General features: G+C 36.3%; 1 protein-coding gene across 2 annotated transcripts in view; it reads left to right on the top strand.

The window, feature by feature from the left end:
• The window catches only part of HAPLN1 (hyaluronan and proteoglycan link protein 1), a 79205-nt gene that overhangs the window by 36951 nt on the left and 20771 nt on the right, over nt 1-21483 (top strand). Inside the window, exons 2-3 of one of the 2 annotated variants that reach the window (XM_054555721.2) lie at nt 7091-7140; nt 8884-9009. In XM_054555721.2, coding sequence (XP_054411696.1) covers nt 8910-9009 — 100 coding nt within the window. In that variant the 5' untranslated portion in view covers nt 7091-7140; nt 8884-8909. The remainder of the gene's footprint in view (nt 1-7090; nt 7141-8883; nt 9010-21483) is intronic. The other variant, XM_002815719.6, reaches the window with a different exon arrangement.

Below are 21483 nucleotides of genomic sequence, written 5' to 3'. Positions count from 1 at the left end.
TGGAGAGAACAGAAGTTTCTGCTGCTAAAAACCATTAATATATTATTTTTATTTTTATTATGACTTAGTATAACTAGGTACCACAGTAAATCAATGATCATAAAACTTCTCATTGTATGTAGTACAAAATCAGAATTGACACATATTTAAAAATCTTTCTATGCCTTCTCAGAGTCTGGTGACTTTTTAAAATATCTGTGAATTGCCTAATTCTTGTTGTTCATTAACTACTTTAGAATGACACATGGGATGCAGTGGTGAGCTTAGTGTTTTTGCAACATGTAGAAAACTTTTTACATATTTGTGATGGCACCAAAGCTGTCATGTAGATGTTTTGCAGTTGTATTTTTAGATCCAATGTTAATGAAATGTTTAACTGACAGATGTTGAAATTTTGAACTTTTAAAGAGATTTAAAATTTTAATGAAATGGAGTCTTAAAATATTGTTTTGCTGGCTCAGTTAGAAACACTTTCAAATGCATTTAGTTGAAACTGATGTAATGATCAACTTCCTACCCATATAAACCCTAGTGCTAGAAATCTTATTTTAAAAACTCTTGTTTCAAATTATAAAACCTGTAACTAGGAGGTTTGTATTCATTTAGTTTTGTGCATATGAGCACAAGAGTCTAAACTCATTTTTATATAACCTACATTTAAAAGCAGTCCTAAAAATTCTAAATTCTAAATTTCCTCCACCATGCCTGACCAATTCTGAATTTCCTAAAAATTCTTAATTTTATTTGTACATTATAATATGAAGAGGAGAGTTATTCTATATATTTCAAATGATGTATAGTGTGGGCAAATAGGGAGACCTCCTCTCTACAAAAAGTCAAAAAATTATCCTTGTGTGGTGGCACGTGCCTGTGATCCCAGCTACTTGGCGAGCCGAGGTGGAAGAATCACTTGATCCTGGGAGGTCGAGGTTGCAGTGAGACGTGATCTCACCACTGCACTCCAGCCTTGGTGACAGACAGACCTTGTCTCAAAAAAATTAATTAATTAACTAATTAAAATAAAATGATGTAAAAAAGTAATTTTAAATGAGAGTTGTTTTATTTGTTTTTGTCCATTTTTTATTTGTGCTTGATAAGAAACAATGAGATAGCAATCTAAGCTGTTGATAATTCCCAGAACAGTCCTTTAGAATGTTTCAGGCAAAATTATACATAATTGGTTACAAGGGGCCTTCTGATCTCTTTAAAATGCCTCCGTTTAGGTTCCTTCTATTTAAATTCCAATTCACTAGGGAATAAGTCATGTATACCTTTGTAGAGTCCTTAATTTAGTGCCAAATTCCTTGTCAATATTCAAAATTCATTTACTATTACTGATCATAATAATGAGTCATTCGATTTTATACATTAAGACAATATTTTAAAGGTCTAATTTTATATTATTTAATACAATGTTTTGTTATTGGTGCTACTCAGATTTTTGATCATAGAATCAAGAATGAGTGAATCTATAAAATGTCTTTCCTATATGAGTATGTCTAACAAGCATACCCATTAAAGAGTATTTCTCATAAAGCCAATATACCATGGCAGCATTTAGCATATTAAACCACAAAGAAATTATGAGTTAGCCTGGGAAGTGGCAGTATTGCTTATTTATATTCTGACAGATTTAATTGTCTTTTAATAATTGTTCATGAGGTGATTTTATTTTTGATGATCTTTATGTATAATGATAGAATATAGATGTTTTCTTCTGCAGCCTATGAAGGATGCATTTTTAATAGCATCACAACATAATATTAATATTGGTTGTCTAGTTTTTAGTGTTCTATGGTAAAATTATGATTTTAGGGCATAAAAAATAGGATCAGTTTTCCAGAGATAAACACAGGGGAAGATAAGAGGTTTATTTCCTTTTAATGTCACCATCATCATCAAAATATATTGCTTAATATTTATTTATTGACTTCCTCTACTATCTGGTCCGGAAACAGACTGTTAATTACGGAACACATGCCCGTAAAAACCTGTATGAAATCTCACGTAACTGAAAAATTTTTTAGTAGATACCGAGAATAACTACGGAAACATGCTAAATACTATCTTTAGGTATTCCAGACTTTTAGCTGCTCAGAGGCAAGAAATATGTGGTCCCTGCATTTATTAGTATATATATGTACTGCTTTCCCCAGATACCCTAAATATTTGATTAAAGGCTGTGGACGTGAACATTATAAACACAAAATATGACATGTGCTTTTGCTCAGATAGGCCTTTTATATTTGTTTTAGAAAATCAATAAATAAACAAAACTACTGCAGAATCCACTTAAAAAGCTGGTTTTGGAGAAGTCTAACCCCCATCTCAAGCATTATCTAAAGCAGGTTTTAAGGGGCCAGTGAGCAGCCCGAGCAAATGCACTTCTATTAGGTGAAAGGTTGCTGAGTTTGTCTCAAACCCTGTCAATATTGTCTGAGAGACAGCTAGCAAAGAGCAACAGCCAAAAACAGTAAGTAAATTGAATTTCTGCTTAAACAAGCATTATCGATATTATCCCTTTAAAAATCCATGAATTTATTTGCTGATGAGGACAGTCCTGGAATGCAGCATAAGTAGAATAGATGATCTGATATCTCCAGTAAGAAAAAATTAAATCATAATAATAACAACTAACATGAAGCTTGGACATTTGACATCAACTGTTTTAATTGACAGATAAAAAATACTTGACCCTAAATCAGTTAAATCACTTCTTCAAGGGTCACACAGCTAAAAAGCGGTAGATAAAGAAATGAAACTAAATTCTACCTTTCCTCCATTGTACCCATTGCCATATTTTCCCATCTATCCAGGATAGCTCCAATTTACATGTTACTGTTTTCCTAGTATAGTTCTAAGTAGTTATCCTGCTTCCTCTGTGCCTGGTTCAATGATAAATAATCCTATGACCACGTCAAATATCATATAATGTAATAAATATGAAATATAGGGAAAAGAGAAAAGAATAAATTATGTAAGAGTGGGTGAGAAAGATTTGGAGGTGATGAATGGAATAAAAGCAAGAAAGTAAAACAGAGAAAGGTTAGAAAGAGAATAGAAAATTTAGGGGAAAGACAGGGTAGAAATAGGCTGATTTCAAAACATCAAGGAGAAAAAGGAATATAAATTATTTGTAAATTTAAGAATGCAGATTTCTGAGTCATGAGGATCCTAGGTTCAGCCTCCCATGTTTTATACGCATGGTACAAATTCATGATTGAGATTTCTGAGATCTTTAATTAGAAAAGAAACCACAAGTAAATTGTGGAAACATCTACAGCTAAGTGATACTCCAAAAAGCAGTCATTTTAAACGATTTGCTCTAAATCTAAGCAGTTTATATGTAAGTGGCTAAGGTATTCTTAGAGATTCCTTTAGCAGTAACTGCAGGCATTGGCAAGCCTAATGAATATTAAACTGAAATATATGTCCTTATATCACTCAAATATGGTGGTAGATTGCTCCCATAAAAAACTGGGAAGTCTATGGCTGACTTGCTCATTTCTGTTTCTGCCACTGAATCTTTTTCTCCATACCCTGCCAAATCTTTGCAAGAAAAACTTGATATTAAACTCCATAACAAACATTGTTCTTAGAGAAGCCATCTTAAGAAATTCTTGGATCTGAGAATTGTAGTTCAGTATTCATTTTGTTGTGACATTTTATTTCTTCAAACTTAGAGGCAGTGTGCCAAATGTTCACCATTTATTATTCATTTGCTACTTTTTTATTGCCCTTCCTCTTATTTTTGAGTGGCCTTTTCTTCCTCTTTATTTCTCCTCTCTTACAATCCCCTTATATCTTCTTCCTGTTTTCTACTGCATTTCTACCCACTTTCCACCCTTTGATAATTGAGCCCATAAGGGCAGTCGTATTGGCTTCAGAGAAGAGCAGTGGGCCCAGAGTGATGCTTTGAGGGACCTGCACTGCCAGTCCTGCTGAAATCATCCAAAGTCCACAGCCAGTGTTAGATATTTCCGAGACTGTCAGTAAAATGACAACTATCCTAACCTTACAGAAAATAAACCATGGCAAATAATCTTTTATAATGACAAATATATTGTTTAAATTGTTAACCATTTGTGGATGAGAATCTTTCTGATTATACATTTTTCGCCTTAATTCTTATAAATGTAGCCACAATATAAAGAGTTTGTAAAATAAAAGGAAAATACCCATCTGCCTATTATTTTTAGAAAATAACTAATATGTTATATGCATTCATTTCCAGTGTTTAAAAGTAATATTTTTAATTAAAACACACACACACACACACACACACACACACACAGTAGATAAAAAGGAAAATGAGGAAAAGTAAAGAGAGGAAAAATGAACATAAGGATGGTGTTATTTCCAAGAATTGGGAAGTCTCAGAAGCTCAAACCCAAACCCAGAAGAACGCCCAGTAATCTTAAAAACTTAGCCCAGTGGGTCTCAAATTTGAGCGTGCATCAGGATCACTGAAGGGGAAGGAGACTGCTAAATACTGATGGCTGGACCCCATCCCCCAGAGTTTCTGATTCAGCGTATCAGGGGCCCAAGAATTTCCATTCTCTAACAGTTTCCAAATGCTGCTGCTGCTGGGAAGTGACTCCTGAACTTATTCCAAATAGCAGATTTATGGGAGGATTTCATCTGTCTCTGAAATGGAGATGTCCTTGATTCACTATTTTTCTTACATTTATCCATAACGATCAATCAAGTTTGAGGCAGTCCTTCCCAATTTAATAACAATGCCTTAGTGTTTGTGATTTGTATACTTGTTCAAGAATACTTTCAAACCAGGGAGACATTGTCATTACTTCTATTTTGTAGGTGAAGAAATTGAGACCTGATGTACTGGTTGTGAGAACTGGAATAGAGCTCACTTTTCTTCCTTCTGGTCTATGATTTTTCTCAGTTTGTCAGGTTGCCAAAGGATCAGGCCCAGGCTAAGGGAACAATAGGCTGCCTATGTCCAGACTGAAAGCTCACCACAATGAAAAGGTCTTGGCTGGACATCCAGTCCATGGCATCAGAAAAGCTTTTTAGCTGACTTGGTAGCTCGAACTTTCACAGAACTATGCAATATGACAAGGAAAATTCCAGCTTGCATGAAGCATTAAAGGAGTTGCAAGACCGGCTAGGAGAGAGCTGACAGCACTCATCAGGGGACCCAGGACAATGATAATGGTAGTTGGGAATGCGTCTCTGGGGTCACACTGGCCAGACTACCAGCTCCTTGTTGTACATGCTGGGTACCTCACCCCCCTAAGACTCCACTTCTAGAGCTGTAAAATGTGTCTAACAACATACTTACCTCAATTGAGTTGTTCTGAGAAATAGCAGTTCAGGAAATATGTAGTGTTAGCTCTCAAGGCACATGAAGTAGCACACATGCCGTTCACTTGGTTTGATCTCCCCATTACCTCATATGATAATGATAATGTAGTAGACACTTAAGAAATAGAAGTTGACCATCTTGGTATTAGACTGTTGATATTAGTATATCTGCATTTCTATCAAACTATTACTCTTTCACATTGGATAAGGTATATTGCTTCCAAATTGTGGTTCACTTATCAACAAAGCAGGACTGTAAAATTACATTCCTATCATCTGTCTTTGACTATGAACACAGACATTTCAGTTTGGATTCATCTTGAAGCTGGCTGCTCGAGCATCAAGATTTGTAAGGCTGTGAAAAGAGACCTTCAATGTGTGAATTGCAGGTGAACTGAGAGCACTAATTCAGGAGTTGATAATAGCTGGTTGTGGAAAAGTCTCCACGATTGTCTAAATTTTAGCTCATATCAAAAACTGCAAATTTTTACCTAACATACCCAGACATTGAGAGGAGGCATGATTACAAAATGCAAATAAGCAGGACTCAGATTTATTTACTCACATGACCACCTACTATGTCTGAGGTGTCCTTTTCTACTGGGACCAGCACTTAGACCCGTGGCATAGTCCTTGACCTCAATGACCTCAGTCTGGTGTGCAGCACCTTGTTTTATATAGCTTATTGCTCAGACACCTGAAGACTGTGACCCTAAAGTATACTTTTCTAGTTTCATGTCTACCAGTGAGATGGTTGTTGTGCTTACCAGAGTAACAAAGATAATTTCCATTCTCACCTCCCTGGATTGCATTGAATCCAGCACAGGGTACTCAAAAGTATTCACTGATAGAGGCCTCTAATCACAAATTACTGCAGATGTCCAATATACTTGAATTTTTCAAAGATGGTATGTATCTATCTTTCTGTGTGTGCGTATCTCTGTGTATGTGTGAACACATGTGAGCCACCAAGACTTTGTTCATGGTACCAGAGTGATATAATTAATGAGGCAGGGCAAATCATGTTAAGAAAAATACCACCTGACTGCCTTCTCAATATGTAAGTCTCGGGAAAAATGTTTATATTCATATATAACACAAGTAAAAGTTTTAAGATCATAGTAGTTGTAAGTTAAAGAGCTTGAATTTAAAAAGGCAACAAAAGAAATAACAAATTAAATTTGCTTGAAGGCAAATACAGACTTTGCCACTTACTAGATGTGTACCTTCCAGCAAGATTACTGTCTGTATCCCAAGAAATGGAAATATTTGTCTCACATTATTGTTCTAAGGAATCCATGAGCGATTGCAGACAAAATGCTGCTTGTAGTGCTGGCGAACAGTAGACATTCCATGAAAGGTGTTTTTATCATTGTTTATTCCCCATACTCCCTCACAAGCACTCAAGATGTTTGCACTTTTAAATTAGGTTGTTGGATAGTCAGTACTTTAACACATTGGAATGAACCCTTAGTAGTATAATTTTAAATACTATGGTATGGAATTAAAGGAGATATATAAATAGATGTGTCATATATTTTTAATACGAATGAAATTCAAGATGGCTGCAGTGGTAGGATGCACAACTCTAACCTAGTGTGTGTATCATATACAGCTCCCTATAAATTACACTATACATGACCACACTAATGTGAACATTAATGTAGCAAACTCTCCACTTTTGCTCATCTTGACTCATCTAGAATGTCTCCTGTGTTTGATTGTTAAATTATACACCTTCTTTATACTCTCTCCTCCACAGCGCCCCTTCTCTGATTCCTGTAAACAAGCAGAGAGCACATCACAACTCTGGTACTGTTTGTCTGTTGTTTCATATTTGTGTTTACAGTTATCTCAATTATATTCCAAATTCCAAAAGGCCACCTTTGTATTTGTTCACCCAAAGCACAATCCTGGGTTGAAAATAGGTAGTATTTTAAACTGTAATTTTGTAGACAAAAGTCAGTGACTACAAACAACCAACAACAACGAAAAAAATAATCATTTCAAAAAAGTTCTTAGAGGAACAAAGAAGTGAACTTCTGAAAATAAGACTAGTAAATCAGGTAGAATTTTGAAGCTAACATTCTTGGTTTCCTTGACAAATAAATTTCGCAATTTGTTTGCTTATCTACCATCTTCTTTATGTGATATAATGAAGAAAAAGAAAAGCTTTAAAGCAAACGTGAAAGACTAAAGCCATCAGCATCACCGTAGTGCAAATCTTCGCAGGGGAAAATGCAGAGACGTGTTTCAGTCTCAGAAGAGACTTGGGGACCTTCTGTGAATAAGTGAATTAAGTTCTGGAGTAGAGGCTCTCCTACAAGGACCTCCAGGAACAGATTCAGAGCTCTTTAATAAGTGTCCCAGGGAGTCAGGCTTTCTTGGAAAAAACAAATTAGTGTGAGAAGCCAGTACTGTGCAATTTCAGTTTTAAAAATAGCCGGTATTGTCAAGGCTGTTGTGTGCATGAGAGAAAAAAAGGTCCTTTTTAATTTTCGTGTCAGCTTCCACATTAAAACCGAGAAGCTCCACTGAAATCCTTGCCTGGCAAATACTGCAAAGGTTATAAGGTTCGTATCACTTAGAATCACTTCTGGTTCTTCCAGTGATAAACTTTTGGGAGGGAAGAGGTTATGTCCTCTTTTATCACATCAGTCTTTCAATAAAGGACAGGCAAGTGATGGCTCTGCCTTTTTCACTTAGGACCAGATCTGTGCCTCCCTGTCTGTTTCAGCTTTTCATTTGCCTAATTGCCCTGGGAGGCTGGCAGGGACGTTCCCTGCAGCCGTGGCTCCGCCGACTGCAGAGACCCTACCTGGCACTCTAAGTTGGTGCGTCAGCATTTTAGGTTGAAATGAATGAAAAATCAATCAGGATGACTGCAGTGGTAGCGTGCACAACTCTAACCTAGTTTGTTCATAATTTTCAACTATTCACCCTAGACCCAAGCAGTATTTATGATGGCAAGTGAATCTGTAACAAATGTGCTGCTTCTGCTTAATCGGGCACTTTTTTTTTGTCCTCTTTTCTATTTGGAACAAGCAAGTCTAACCTTCTTAGGAAGCCACATGTAAAATGAATGATGATGTCAAGTTTCTTGCAAATATTATTTGCCCTGGCTTTAGATTCAGTTTCTAATTAGACCAAGTGATAAATACTCATATAGAGACATAACACATTGCTGTTTTATTAACTTATGTTGCAAATTCAGAGGCTTACATTTTTTTAAGAGTGTTTATATTTTTGCCACATCTCTTTGTTATTTGCTGTAATTCTCTGTATCAAAACTACGGTGTTTTAAATTTCTAGATTTACAATTCTGCAAAGATAGAGTTAAACACTATTTGGATTCTGGCTACATGATGGTAGCAGGAATTGTTCAAAGCTGCCGTCTTCAGCTCTTAAAGGCAGCTACAGTAACTTTCTGAACAGATTGGGTTAAATATTTTTACAGACCCATTCTATGATGATAAGGCGGTAATAAGTTGTGCAGTGCAACACTCCAAAGGGTTCCAAATCTCACAAGCCTCTTTGTATGTGATGCTCTCGCAGTGAAGAAGATTCTTTGGGCTATAAAGATGAAGAGTCTACTTCTTCTGGTGCTGATTTCAATCTGCTGGGCTGATCATCTTTCAGACAACTATACTCTGGATCATGACAGAGTTATTCACATCCAAGGTAAGGAAACACAGCTTCTCTTATCAAAGCCTAATTAATTTTAAGTTAGAGTTGAGATGCTGGGCTAGTGTTTCTTAATTTTAGTTCTGCTGCATTGACTTTTTCTTTCCCTTTCTGCTAATTGGTGAACGTGTTCCCTGGCTTTTGAACACTATTGCATTACAGCAGAGTTAAGAATTGGTGACAATTAAAGTTGAGTAGCTTAAGAATGTCCAGCTGCAGTGAGTTGGTGTAATCATTCAAGGCTGTTAAGTGCAGTTGCTATCTTCAAGTAAAATGGAGGGCATAAAGTTCATTTAAATGCAAGTCAGAGAGAGAAAATAGGAAGTAAAACTTACGGTATAAGGTCATTCTGTTAGAGTAACTGTTTAATCATTAAGAGAAACAATATAAATAAAATGAAAATTAGACAAGTTATTGTCCAGGAAAAAGTAGTTTACCCTATTATAATCTGCTTCAGTTAAGCTTTAGCTCCTATAGACCAGTGCATTGCCCCTGCACATTTCTGTTCAGCTCAGCTGAATCCTAAGCCTGAGAGCTGTAGCAAGATTTGAGGCTGCAGTACAATGCAGCTATTTCCTCAGTCCCAGCTTCAGATGAGGGACATCCTGCATTAAGAAAGCTGAGACTTATGCAATAAGAGGAACAGTTCTCTCCTTGCCCTTGGATGCTGAATAATTAAAAAAGGAATTATAGAACTTAACAGTTTAAGCAGACGATGATAATTTTAGATAAACTCCATTGGGGTACCAGAGGCATGATAAGTTTGCTAAGAGACATAAAACTCTAAGTTACATCTTCAAGGTCAAAAGTGTAGCCTCAATAAACTGCATTCACTGTGAAAAGTATGACTTGCGAAGGTCAAATGATAGTGTAAATCTGTCTAGAAGTATTTTCCTGTACGTATTATGACTACGTACAGGAAATAGAATTCTGAATTTGTCTATGTCTAGCTATTTTAGACACATCTCTTTTAGTTTTGTTTGCTTCCAACAGCTTTATTTTTTTCTCTGTTGAACTGAGAAAAGAAATTGTAATCATACATTTTACTCTGCAAGCAGCTGACTCAGCTGTTTCTGTAATATATAGTAGAATCAGAGCTGTTTCCCAAAGACCATATGATATTTACACATAGAGATTTCTAATGAGGAATAATACCCTTTTACCTTCTAGTGACAGAATTCTAGTGACAGAATTCAATTCAGCCAAAATAGTAATACCTAGTCGTTATTAATAATACCAGTTTTATATCCAATGCAATAGAAACTTAAGCCATGGTTTCAAGTTATTAGATGACAGATACCAAAGTTGTATTATGAATTGTGTACAAACCATTTAATGAAAATTGCACTCAGATATGAGAATAGTATTTTAAAAATGTACTAACATTTGAAAAATTACTCCTATAAGTCAGACTCAAGTCATCTCAGGAAGGAAAACTTCTGTTACTCCAGCCTTTCCATTCCCATCTCCTCTGTTGAAACTTAGTGCAAGGGGATTTCTGACCCAGAGTATCAGGATTATCCAGATTATTTGCATACACTGTCCACATTTTTAAAAAGGCTTGATAGTCCACTTCATTTTAATTGTAAATTCATATTCTTAGAAAGTGCAGGCTTGCCTCAAAGAGTTGCTAAAGAGCTTTCAAGTAATAGAACTATATTTGGCTTGCGGAAATTTAATGCTGAAATGTGATTTAGGTCACGGGATTATGATGTTATGCCCATAAACCAAATACCTGTTCTCATTACTTTTTTCCCAACAATGTTTTTGTGATAGCATTCAGATTGAATTTTCAAATCCCATAGTCCTTCAGAGAAACTGCTTCCAAGTGACCTTCCATAATTCCAGTTGTTTTTTACAATGCAAAAATACATCAGATAGCACAAGAATCAATAAAGCAGATTACTTACTTGCTTTGTTACTTCCTTGAAATACTGCATATTTTATGTTTAAAACTTTTATTTATCAAACATAGCCCAGAAGGAATTTTAGGGGGCCAAAATCCTCACAAATTTTTTGAAGAATTTGGTCAGATGATTAAATTAGCTATCTCAATCTCAGATTCTTGAATGGTACTGATAAGCAGTATGAGCTTCTGTTAGTGATGGAAAATAGTTGAAAATTCACGTTGCTGTAAAAATATCATTACTCTCTCCCATTTTTTATTAAATTTCTATTTTTGTACTCCAAGTTCCCAAGGTCTGAACAATATTGGGAAAATTGTGCAAATCAGTCTCAAATTTTTGTTGGCTGCCTTGATGCAGATGCTCAACATTTTAATGATATATTTTCGAGTTCCATGTATATGGGTTAGCTAATTGTTTTTCTGAAGGCCTCCTTATAATTTTATTGTGGGAGGTTTTATAGAGATATAGACAGACACAAAAAAGTTTAATCTGGATATTAAAAAAAAAAAAAAAAAAAAAGAAAGCCAGGCACGGTGGCTCACACCTGTAATCCCAGCACTTTGGGAGGCCGAGGCGGGTGGATCACGAGGTCAGGGGTTTGAGACCAGCCTGACCAACATGGTGAAACCCCGTCTCTACTAAAAATACAAAAATTAGCTGGGCGTGGTGGCAGGCGCCTGTAATCCAGCTACTCAGGAGGCTGAGGCAGGAGAATTGCCTGAACCCGGGAAGCGGAGGTTGCAGTGAGCCGAGATTGTGCCACTGCACTCCAGCCTGGGCAACAGAGCGAGACTCCATCACAAAAAAAAAAAAAAAAAAAAAAAAGGGTAAAAAGGCAGATGGCCAGGAAAGAAAATAGCAAGTGTAGACCCCTATGCAAGGTGTTTCTAGTGAAAAACATTTCTCTGTTAATGAAAAAGAAATCTCTCCCAGCTTCCCATGGAAAAAGACTTAGCTTTAGATAAAAATTTCACACGTACTAATCCATTTCCTTTAATTTTTCATTGAAATGACTTGGTCATACAGGAACGCAAACTTCATTTGTCCACAAAGTCTACTAAAAATATGCAATCAAGATATTAGCTTGGATATAACATACTGTCCTCAATGTAGGCAATAGTTATTTTCTCAAATACTTCTACAGGAAGAGGGGCCACTGTTAATATCCTCTCTATACACTAAACTAATGGATTTTGTTCCTCATGTCACAATGTGGCTACTTTACTTTTAAATCCTTTGAAACTTGAGACCATTAGGAAGAGTTTTATATGGAGTATCAAATCACACAGAAAGAATAATATTTATAATATTTGTATCAGGTCCAAAAACTTTTGTGTAGCCTTTCAACTACCAGTAGAATTTTAGAGATGATGAATACACTCTTTAAAATACAACTTTTTAGAAGACATTTACAGATAACAGAGAAATTTTATGACCATTTGCCTATTAACCAATATACAAAGCAAAATAGATGAACATGTAACTGCCTGACCTTATCAAGGTCAGAGTCAGTGCTTCCTGCGTTTGGTGTTCAAGCAGAGGTCTTCTGATGACAAGTTTCAGTCTTTCCTGTAATGCTACTAACTAGCTTAGACCTTGGAAAATTTACTTAATCTCTCCAAATCCCAGTTACCCCATCTGTAAAATCAGGCCTAATGCCTGCTTATTCCATAGAGCTTTGTGAGAATTAAATGAGATAATATGTGGAAAGTGCTTAGTACAGTGCCTGGTTCCCAAGAGCCGATACTTATCCAGGTGGTTGTTATCATTATGTTTATTGCTTCCTCCCTGTTATGGAAAATTGATTTTTAAATAGAAAACAGACTACAAATACTGGTCAAAAAAATTCATGCTTTTCAAAGTACATTTGTTAACAGAACATATCATCACCTTAGTTCTAATAAAGTAAGCATTTTATAAGTTTTCTTTGCCTTCTTTAATTTCACAATTTAAAATGTCACCATTCATATTATCATTTTAATTTTAATTTTTTTTTTTTTTTGAGACAGAGTCTTGCTCTGTCGCCCAGGCTGGAAGTACAATGGCTCAATCTTGGCTCACTGCAACCTCTGCCTCCCAGGTTCAAGCGATTCTCCTACCTCAGCCTCCTAAGTAGCTGGGATTACAGGTGCCTGCCACTGTGCCCTGCTACTTTTTGTATTTTTAGTAGCAACAGGTTTTTGCAATGTTGGCCAGGCTGGTAACTCCTGACCTCAGGTGATCAGCCCATATCAGCCCCACAAAGTGTTAGAATTACAGGTGTGAGCCACCACGCCCAGCCTCCCCAGGCACATTAAATATTATCTGACCATTTTTACTTTCCTGGTAGAAACTAACGTTTTCCAATCATAAGTAATATTTTCCCTTAATGTATTTACTATGTGAGCACAGATCCACTAACTTTAAATTTTTGTAAGGCAGAACAAGAGGAAATCCCAGAAATGAAAACTGTGTCCTTCTATTTAATAAGTAAAAGTAATTGTCACTTTTGTCAACAAATAAAACAAGTAGATTTGCTTAAATAAGGAATTGCTAGAAGTTTATGTCTGTAAGTAGAAAAAAATAAAGTCTATCCAGAACCACTGGCAGAAGTGCGCACTCCTCTCTTCACTGTTCCTCCTCCTGCTGTGTGTCCTGAACCCGCCTCCCCTTCTTCAAATCTGGTTCAGTCCTCACATGGACTTCCTGCTAACATGCCTCCCTCCCTCATCAGATTGTCTCTCAGCTTTGTAACTAACTCCAACTATAGAGCAGTGCCAGGCACATAGTAAGTGCTTAATATATGTTTGTTGAATAAGTGAGTGAACAAATGAATGATGAATGTAACGAGATACTTCTAAATTGTCACTACCATAATGAGCATTTGTTAAATGCTGTGACATCGCTGGCATTTAGCAGCATGTGACACATTGTGTGCACTTAATGAACATTAGCTAGATGACTGCTTTCACTCCTTAATGTTGGCATCAGCTAAATCATAGTTCACACAATTTAAGAACTTAAAAGGACTTTGGTAGCGATTGTCTAGACCAATCTTCCAATTCACGAATGAAGAAATCAAGACTCAGAGCTTTGCATTGCTTGTCCCAGGCTACCTGGCTGATAAAAAGTCCGTTTATCTGGTTAACCCCTTCCTTTTCTTCAAATCTGGGCTCATTTCTCACCTTTTTAATGAAGTCATCCTGACTACCGCAATCTGTCCCCCTCTGGTATCCTAATCTCTCTCACCCTTCTTTTCTTTCTCTCTGTAGCACTGGCTGTGTACTCTACTTATTTTTATGTAATTGTTTGTCATCTGTCTCTACCACAAGAATATTGAACAGCTTCACAAAGGCAGGAATCTTTGTGTGATGCATCCCAGTCACATAAACCCAACAACTGGCACATAGTAGGTGATCAATACATGTTTGCTAAATAAATCCAGGACCAAAATCCAGTTAGTTATTTTTTCTAATCAAGTTTTGGTTCAGCCTTTCCAAATCCCAGGGAAATATTTTCAATTCATGGAATGAGAAGCAGCAGATGAACAAGAGAATTATGCATTTGGGTTGCAAATTTTGTTTGGTCTTGTGCATGGCTCCCACATAACATGCAGCATCTGATACTCCACGAGAGTCTGCCAAAGACAGGTTGCAGCAATCTTCCTCATGCATGTATGCAGCTTTGAAGAGTATTGGATTTACATTTGGTCACTGCAATGCTATCCTGTTCCTTATGTAATAACTGCAGAGTTGGGATTTGGTGGTACAGAATATATCACAAGGAGTGGGTGAATCTAATAATGTATGATCACAAACCATCTACAGAGCCAAAGTTTAATGGGAGAACTGGATACATGTTACTCTGTCTTAATTTTCTCTCTCCCATATAAAACTTATTTAAACTATCTGAGTCTGTTTGGAAAAGTTAAATCAATTCATTTTTGTCTTTTTGAGGCAGAATATCTTATTTGCAGCCACCAATGCAAAATCTACAAATACCAGGAAAAATATCTACAAATATTTTATAAATCACAGGTGGAAATATATATATAGTTAATAATTCTGTCTAAAAACTAATAGCTATAAAACATCAGAGAATTCCATCGAGGAATTATAAAAATTAGCACATCATCTGTATTAGATGACTAAATCTTAAATTTCTTATCAATTTACCAGAGGGCATGAAACCAAAAATGATAATAAGAACATACAGCATTAAACATAGGCTTGCCATTTGATCAAACTTAGAATATCACCATATTAATATAATAAATGAGCTCAAAAGTAAAGAACAAAAGTATATATGTAGGAGTATACATACATATGTAAAAATACTCATATATTGCACCCATGCATATGCACCTATAGACAACTTATTTATTCAACAAATGTGTTAGGTGCTTACGTAGAGGCATTAGGGATATGATGACAAAACATACAGTCTCTGCATTCAACAGTTTATAGTCTAGTGAGAGAGACAGTCATTACTAAGAATAAAGAGCTATTAATCATGGTAACAGAAAAATATATTTTCTTACCAACTTTGCTTCTATCAGTAAGCATAACTGCTAGCTCATGTCCTAGTCTTCTTTGTAGTTGTGTGTCCTTTTGAGAAAACAAAATTCAGCCATTTGCTGAACATTGGCCACCTCCACGCAAAACACTGGGTTATTCTCCATGGACATATAAACCATCTCCTCAGTGTGCTTACTGACAATATTATCAAGGCAACAAGCAAGCAAAAAAATAAAATAAAATAAGTGTTAAATAAAGGTGGAAATGTAGAGAAAAGAGTAAGTAGTTACCAAACTAAAAGAGCTTACTATTTAGAACTTTGAACCATATCCATTAAACTTTTAATCACTTAATAGAGCAGAACTCATAAAATACATCTTAAGAGTATTTCTAAACTTGATATTGAAAAATCTAGAATGCTGAATTCTATGCTATTCTGTGAACTAATAAAACAATACAGTTCTGTAATATTTCAAGGTATAAAAGCTTATATTGAATAATCTTTGCAGGTGGTAACAAATCCATACTAAACAGACATTGCTTTCTCTGTTTTATCCTTTGTGCTGAAATCAGCATAGTATGTGTGAAGCCAGTGATTGTTTGGAAACTCTCCCAAATACCAAGAAAACCCTATTAAATAGTGACACCTTTCTTTTTGGTTGCAGCTCTACAAGAACCTTGACTCAGCTAAAGCACTAACTATAGCTTAATGGCTTAGTGTTACAGTGATTTCAATATGATGATTCTCTGATTTTACCAAATATCAAGAAATAATAGCTTTAGATTTCTTTATTGATTATACTCTTTAAGTGGAAGGTGGAAAATTGCCATTTTAGAAAAGTCTTTTGGAATACAAACATCAAAATGCTAAGAAATTAAAATATTCAATCAAGAGGTTATCAAACTAATAGTATCTAGGGAGGAAATGAAATCTTTTTTAAAGCTATATTCTTATTTCAAAATGAAAACATTAAAAACATAGGAAATTATTGGAAATAAAATTACTTCAAAAATATTTTGTGTATTTTGTGTTGCCACAATACACTAACCCCAGACTTGTCTGCCTTCAAGAATGATTATCAAGTAGTCAGTACAAATGGTATCATTTTAATCTTGGTTTAATTCAACATGTTGGTTACTTGACTTCACTGTTAGTGACTAGTCACCATGTCTAAGGTGTGTGGAGTAATATTTACATGCTCAGGGATTGTGCTGTGGAGTATACTGAACAAAATAAGTTAAATAAGAATTCTCTCTACCTTTTCCAAACACTGTCGACTCAAAAGAAAAACAGACATTTTGGATTTAGAAAACCCAGAAAGGCCATAATCCATCATGTATAAAACGAATGAAGTATGTTAGAACAAGAAGCATTTTACTACAGTCAAGTATGGAGATTAGGTAAAAAAGTAGGAACAAAGGAGAGTCCTATCTTGTTTCTAAAGAGGGGTTGAAAGTTTAAAATAAAAGCTCCTTTGAAAACATACCCTTGAAGGGAGGAGATTTCCACTTCTAGTTGATTCTGTTTGAAATGCTGCTTCCCTCCCTGCTTTAGCTTGTTCCTGGAAAGCATTGGAAATTATGTTTGCCTTTTTGGCTCAGAGTTACTGAAGGGTAGAGAAAGAGCAGGTGAAAGGAAAGACGTAAGTCAAAGATATGTATAATATAGCCTTATACGTTACAAGATATATGACACAAATGTATTTTCTTTCTAGATGACTATATTTGTTCGGAATGATTTCACGATTATCTATGACTAATAATATTGCTAGCAAAAAATAATGAACACTTTTATACAAGGCTTTTTATTCTCTTTTTTTTTCTTTTTGGTTTCTTCAGCACAGAAAGGTAAATTACAAAGTTTTAAATTTTCAAATTTTCTTCTTCAGTATTATATGGGTTATGAACAATTACGTCTTACTTTCTCTTGAAAAATGTTGTCAATTATGCTGTCAGGCTTTAAATCTCCAAAAATCTGCATATGATTATTTTTATATCCTCATTTTGCTTTGTCTTTTATCACAGTCATTAACAAAGGGTCTTAATTAAGAGCTTAAAGTACCAAAGTACTGAAAAGCTGATTAGATAGTTAATGCTTCATTTAAATGTTTCCGTATAAACAGAATACCTTATTCTAAAAGATGCATATAGTAACAGCATTTTATAGACCTCCCACAATATATTAAAATCAAAGTGTGTTCCAAAATAAAGCTTCTTGAACTTCGGCCTTTTTTCTTATAACTCATTATTTGGCTTATGTACATAATTGAATAAATAAATGAAAGCAAATGTACATATAAATAATAAATATAAAAGTTTTTTTTGGAAGACACGGTGGGTCACATCTATAATCCCAGCACTTTGGGAGGCCAAGGGGAGCAGATCATTTGAGGTCAGGAGTTTAAGACCAGCCTGGCCGACATGGTGAAACCCTGTCTCTACTAAAAATACAAAAATTAGCCAGACCTGGTGTCTCATGCCTGTAGTCCCAGCTGCTTGGAAGGCTGAAGCAGGAAAATCGCTTGAACCCAAGAGGAGGAGATTGCAGTGAGCCGATATTACGCCACTACACTCCAGCCTGGGTGATAGAGTGAGACTAGGGCTCAAAAAAAAAAATGTTTTTAAGGGAAAAAAGGTTGTGAGAGAGCACTGAGGGGGCAGTGGGCTCAATGGCGTTCGTTTGCCATTGAGGACGAGTATGGGAGGTGCCCTCTAAGCAAGGACATCAAGCTGAGATCTGGATAATGAGTGGGAGACAGTCACATAAAAAACCAGAGGCAGAGCATTCCAGGGAGAAAAAGTAGAAAATGCAAATTCTCTGAGATTTGAATAGGCTTGATGCTTTCAAACCGAAAGAAGCCCAAGAGACTGCAGCCTGTCAGAGGGGAGGTTGTGCTTTCAGAGAGTAGGCAGGAGGCAGACCACAGTACTTTATAAGTGGTCCAGAGTACAGAGTTCAGACTTTATTCCAAAATCATTTGAAAATGTTTAAAAGGTTTGTTTGAGTAAGGGGTGACATAATATGATTTACATTTATAAAAAACCATGTGAGTAATGGATTACAGTGGGCCAAGAGTAAAGGTGAGGCTGCCTTTTAGGAGGATCTTGAAAGTTCAGGTGAGAAATCATGGTGGCAGGGACCAGGATGGTAGCAGTAGAAAAGGATGGAGATGAACCAATTTGAAAAAATAAAGTGAAGGAAGAAATGGCAGCAATTACTGATAGATTGGATGTAGGAATTAAGGGAAACAGACACATCAAGCCGAGCTGCTAGAGTTTGGCATGAACCAAAGGATGGATGATGGAGGCATAAACTAAATTGAGAAAGACTGGGAGAACAGATTTGGGTGAGGGAGGAGGGACTCAAGTTAGTTATTTGTCATTCAATATAGGACCAATAGGAAGATGGGTTTACTAGTTTCATGCTCAGGAAGAAGTATAATGCAAGAATGTTTTGGAATCATCAGCACATAAGCGGTATTTATAACTATGGGACCAGATGAGATCACCTGGGGAGGGGAGATATGCAGATAAAGGGAAGGAGATGGACCTGGTATGAGTTTTGAAGACCCTCAATACCGACAGGTGGGATAAAGGAAAATGCAGAGGGCACATATTCACTTCCCAGAGTCTGAACCTTGATCACTGATGTGTGAAATTACTTTTATCATATGATTTTTTAAAACTTTAAATTAGTTGCAAGCATTTGGATATAGGAGATTTTTGCATTAAAAATGCATTTCTAGCCTCTGTTGAAAAATCCAAAGGCCTGCTATTTTTCAGCCTTCATCCTCATAAGACAGCATCACTGGGAACCTGTATCTGCTGCCTGTTTAGAACGGGGCCTGTGCTCCCCACAATAGGTACAGTCTTTTCCACTCTTTATCATCCTCATCATATCCAGGTGCTCTCTTCACTCCCCTCAGCCTTGCCCACCTGGGCATTTGTGTTTGACTTACCTTTTGTTTTGTTTCAGCACTAAACTTATTACCTGACCCATTGCAGGCTATTGATTCATGTTTATTAGGTAAAAAAATCAAAGTTCCTTTTTATCCTTTGTTGCCTCTAGGATTGACTCCTGTGATGGGATTATTTTGATGTCTTCTTTAATAAGTGAAGACTTTAGTCTTATCAGTATATACAACCAACAGTGTCATTCTACAAATTACAAATTACTTAACCTCACACTTCACCACAAAGTGGAAGTGGTCTGAGCGGAGACAAGTAGAGTTGAGCTCTATGCCTTTACCACATCAAGGCACATTTCCAATAATTAAGGAGTGGTAGATAATTACAGCCTAATGAAGAAGAATGACTCATGCTAATGTTTTCGTTTCCCCATATCCTTTGAAACAAACGTCTAATATAGTTAAAATCCTACAGAGTATATTTATATTAAGAATGTCACTCAATATATTACTAAAATATTCTAATTTTATTTCATTTTCTTGTGTTCTTTAATCACTCTGTAATTATGATAACCTGGTTTGTGTTTTCTAGGTCTAAAACATAAGAATTAAATGCTAGTTATTTATCCACAAATCTTTGATAACACAAATAAATTTAAATTCTGAAAATTATTAACCAGAGCAGACAACTCTAAGTTGACAAAGATACTAAGATTATTTTTACTTCTATAACAAGTTACATCAGAATTAACAATGATAATAATAGTAATAAATTAATATTAACATTTAAAATCACTTACTATGTGTACTTTTCATAAAAAGTTCATTACCCGGGTCATCTCATTTAGCACTCACCATAAGATGGTATAAAGATGGTTAACCAGCTGGGCATGGTGGTTCACGCCTGTAATCCCAGCACTTTGGGAACCCGAGGGGGGCAGATCACCTGAGGCCAGGAGTTCAAGACCAGCCTGGCCAACATGGCAAAACCCCATCTCTACTAAAAATACAAAAGTTAACCGGACGCAGTGGCGGGTGCCTATAATCCCAGCTAACTTCCGAAATTGAGAGAGGTTACATAGCTTGTCCCAGGTCACGTGGTTGTTAGGTGGTAAGGATGAGATTAAACACAGGCAGGTTGGCTTTTGTGCTCCAAACCCATACATGAACACACAGCAACATCAAAGCCTTTTCATGGCATCTTTTGCATGATGCAATAGGTAAAAATGGTCCCCATTTTATTCCATTCAATTTATATAACTACGTTTCAGAAGAAATAAAATCACTAAGAGAAATAAAGTTTGGTCTTGGGCTTTAGAGAAGCTTTTCTGGGCCGAGCGCGGTGGCTCACGCCTGTAATCCCAACACTTTGGGAGGCCAAGGCGGGCGGATCACGAGGTCAGGGATCGAGACTATCCTGGCTAACACGGTGAAACCCCGTCTCTACTAAAAATACAAAAAATTAGCCGGGCGGGGTGGCAGATGCCTGTAGTCCCAGCTACTTGGGAGGCTGAGGCAGGACAATGGCGTGAACCCGGGAAGCGGAGCTTGCAGTGAGCCGAGATCGCGCCACTGCACTCCAGCCTGTGCAACAGAGCAGGACTCCGTCTCAAAAAAAAAAAAAAGAAGAAGCTTTTCTCACAGACCACCATTGTGATTCTTAACAGGGGTAAGAGGAGCAAGGAATGGATGGCAACTGCAAATATACACATTCCACATCCACCACAAATACAAACTGTCTGAAACTCCCAAGGAAATAGAGGAAGGAGCAGACAGGAATTGAATGCTATAGATATAGGTAGATATAAATGTAGATATAGATGGATAGATATAGGCACAGGTATAGATATAGATGATATAGGTATAGATGACAAAGACATAGGCATTGGTGGAAAGATAGTGATAAGTTTGTTTAAAAAGTCTTCTAAAATAGTAGTCGTGAAATGCACTCCTGTCTTGCTAAGAACCACTAGATTAGGCGATCCTGAAGAGTTGATGAGATGTGAATTTCTCAGGAACCAATACTTTCTAGGAACCGCCTTCTGGAAGAGCACAGTAAAGAAGACAGTGTAGAAGATAGAAGCTGTTTTGTACGCCAGGCACACTTTGGACATGTAAATATTTGCTAGTAAGAGTCAACATGAGCTGGGCACTCACTAT

Source organism: Pongo abelii, chromosome 4 (assembly GCF_028885655.2).
Source record: "Pongo abelii isolate AG06213 chromosome 4, NHGRI_mPonAbe1-v2.0_pri, whole genome shotgun sequence".
NCBI classification, from domain to species: Eukaryota; Metazoa; Chordata; class Mammalia; order Primates; family Hominidae; genus Pongo; species Pongo abelii.
This window is presented reverse-complemented; position numbering and strand designations above follow the sequence as displayed.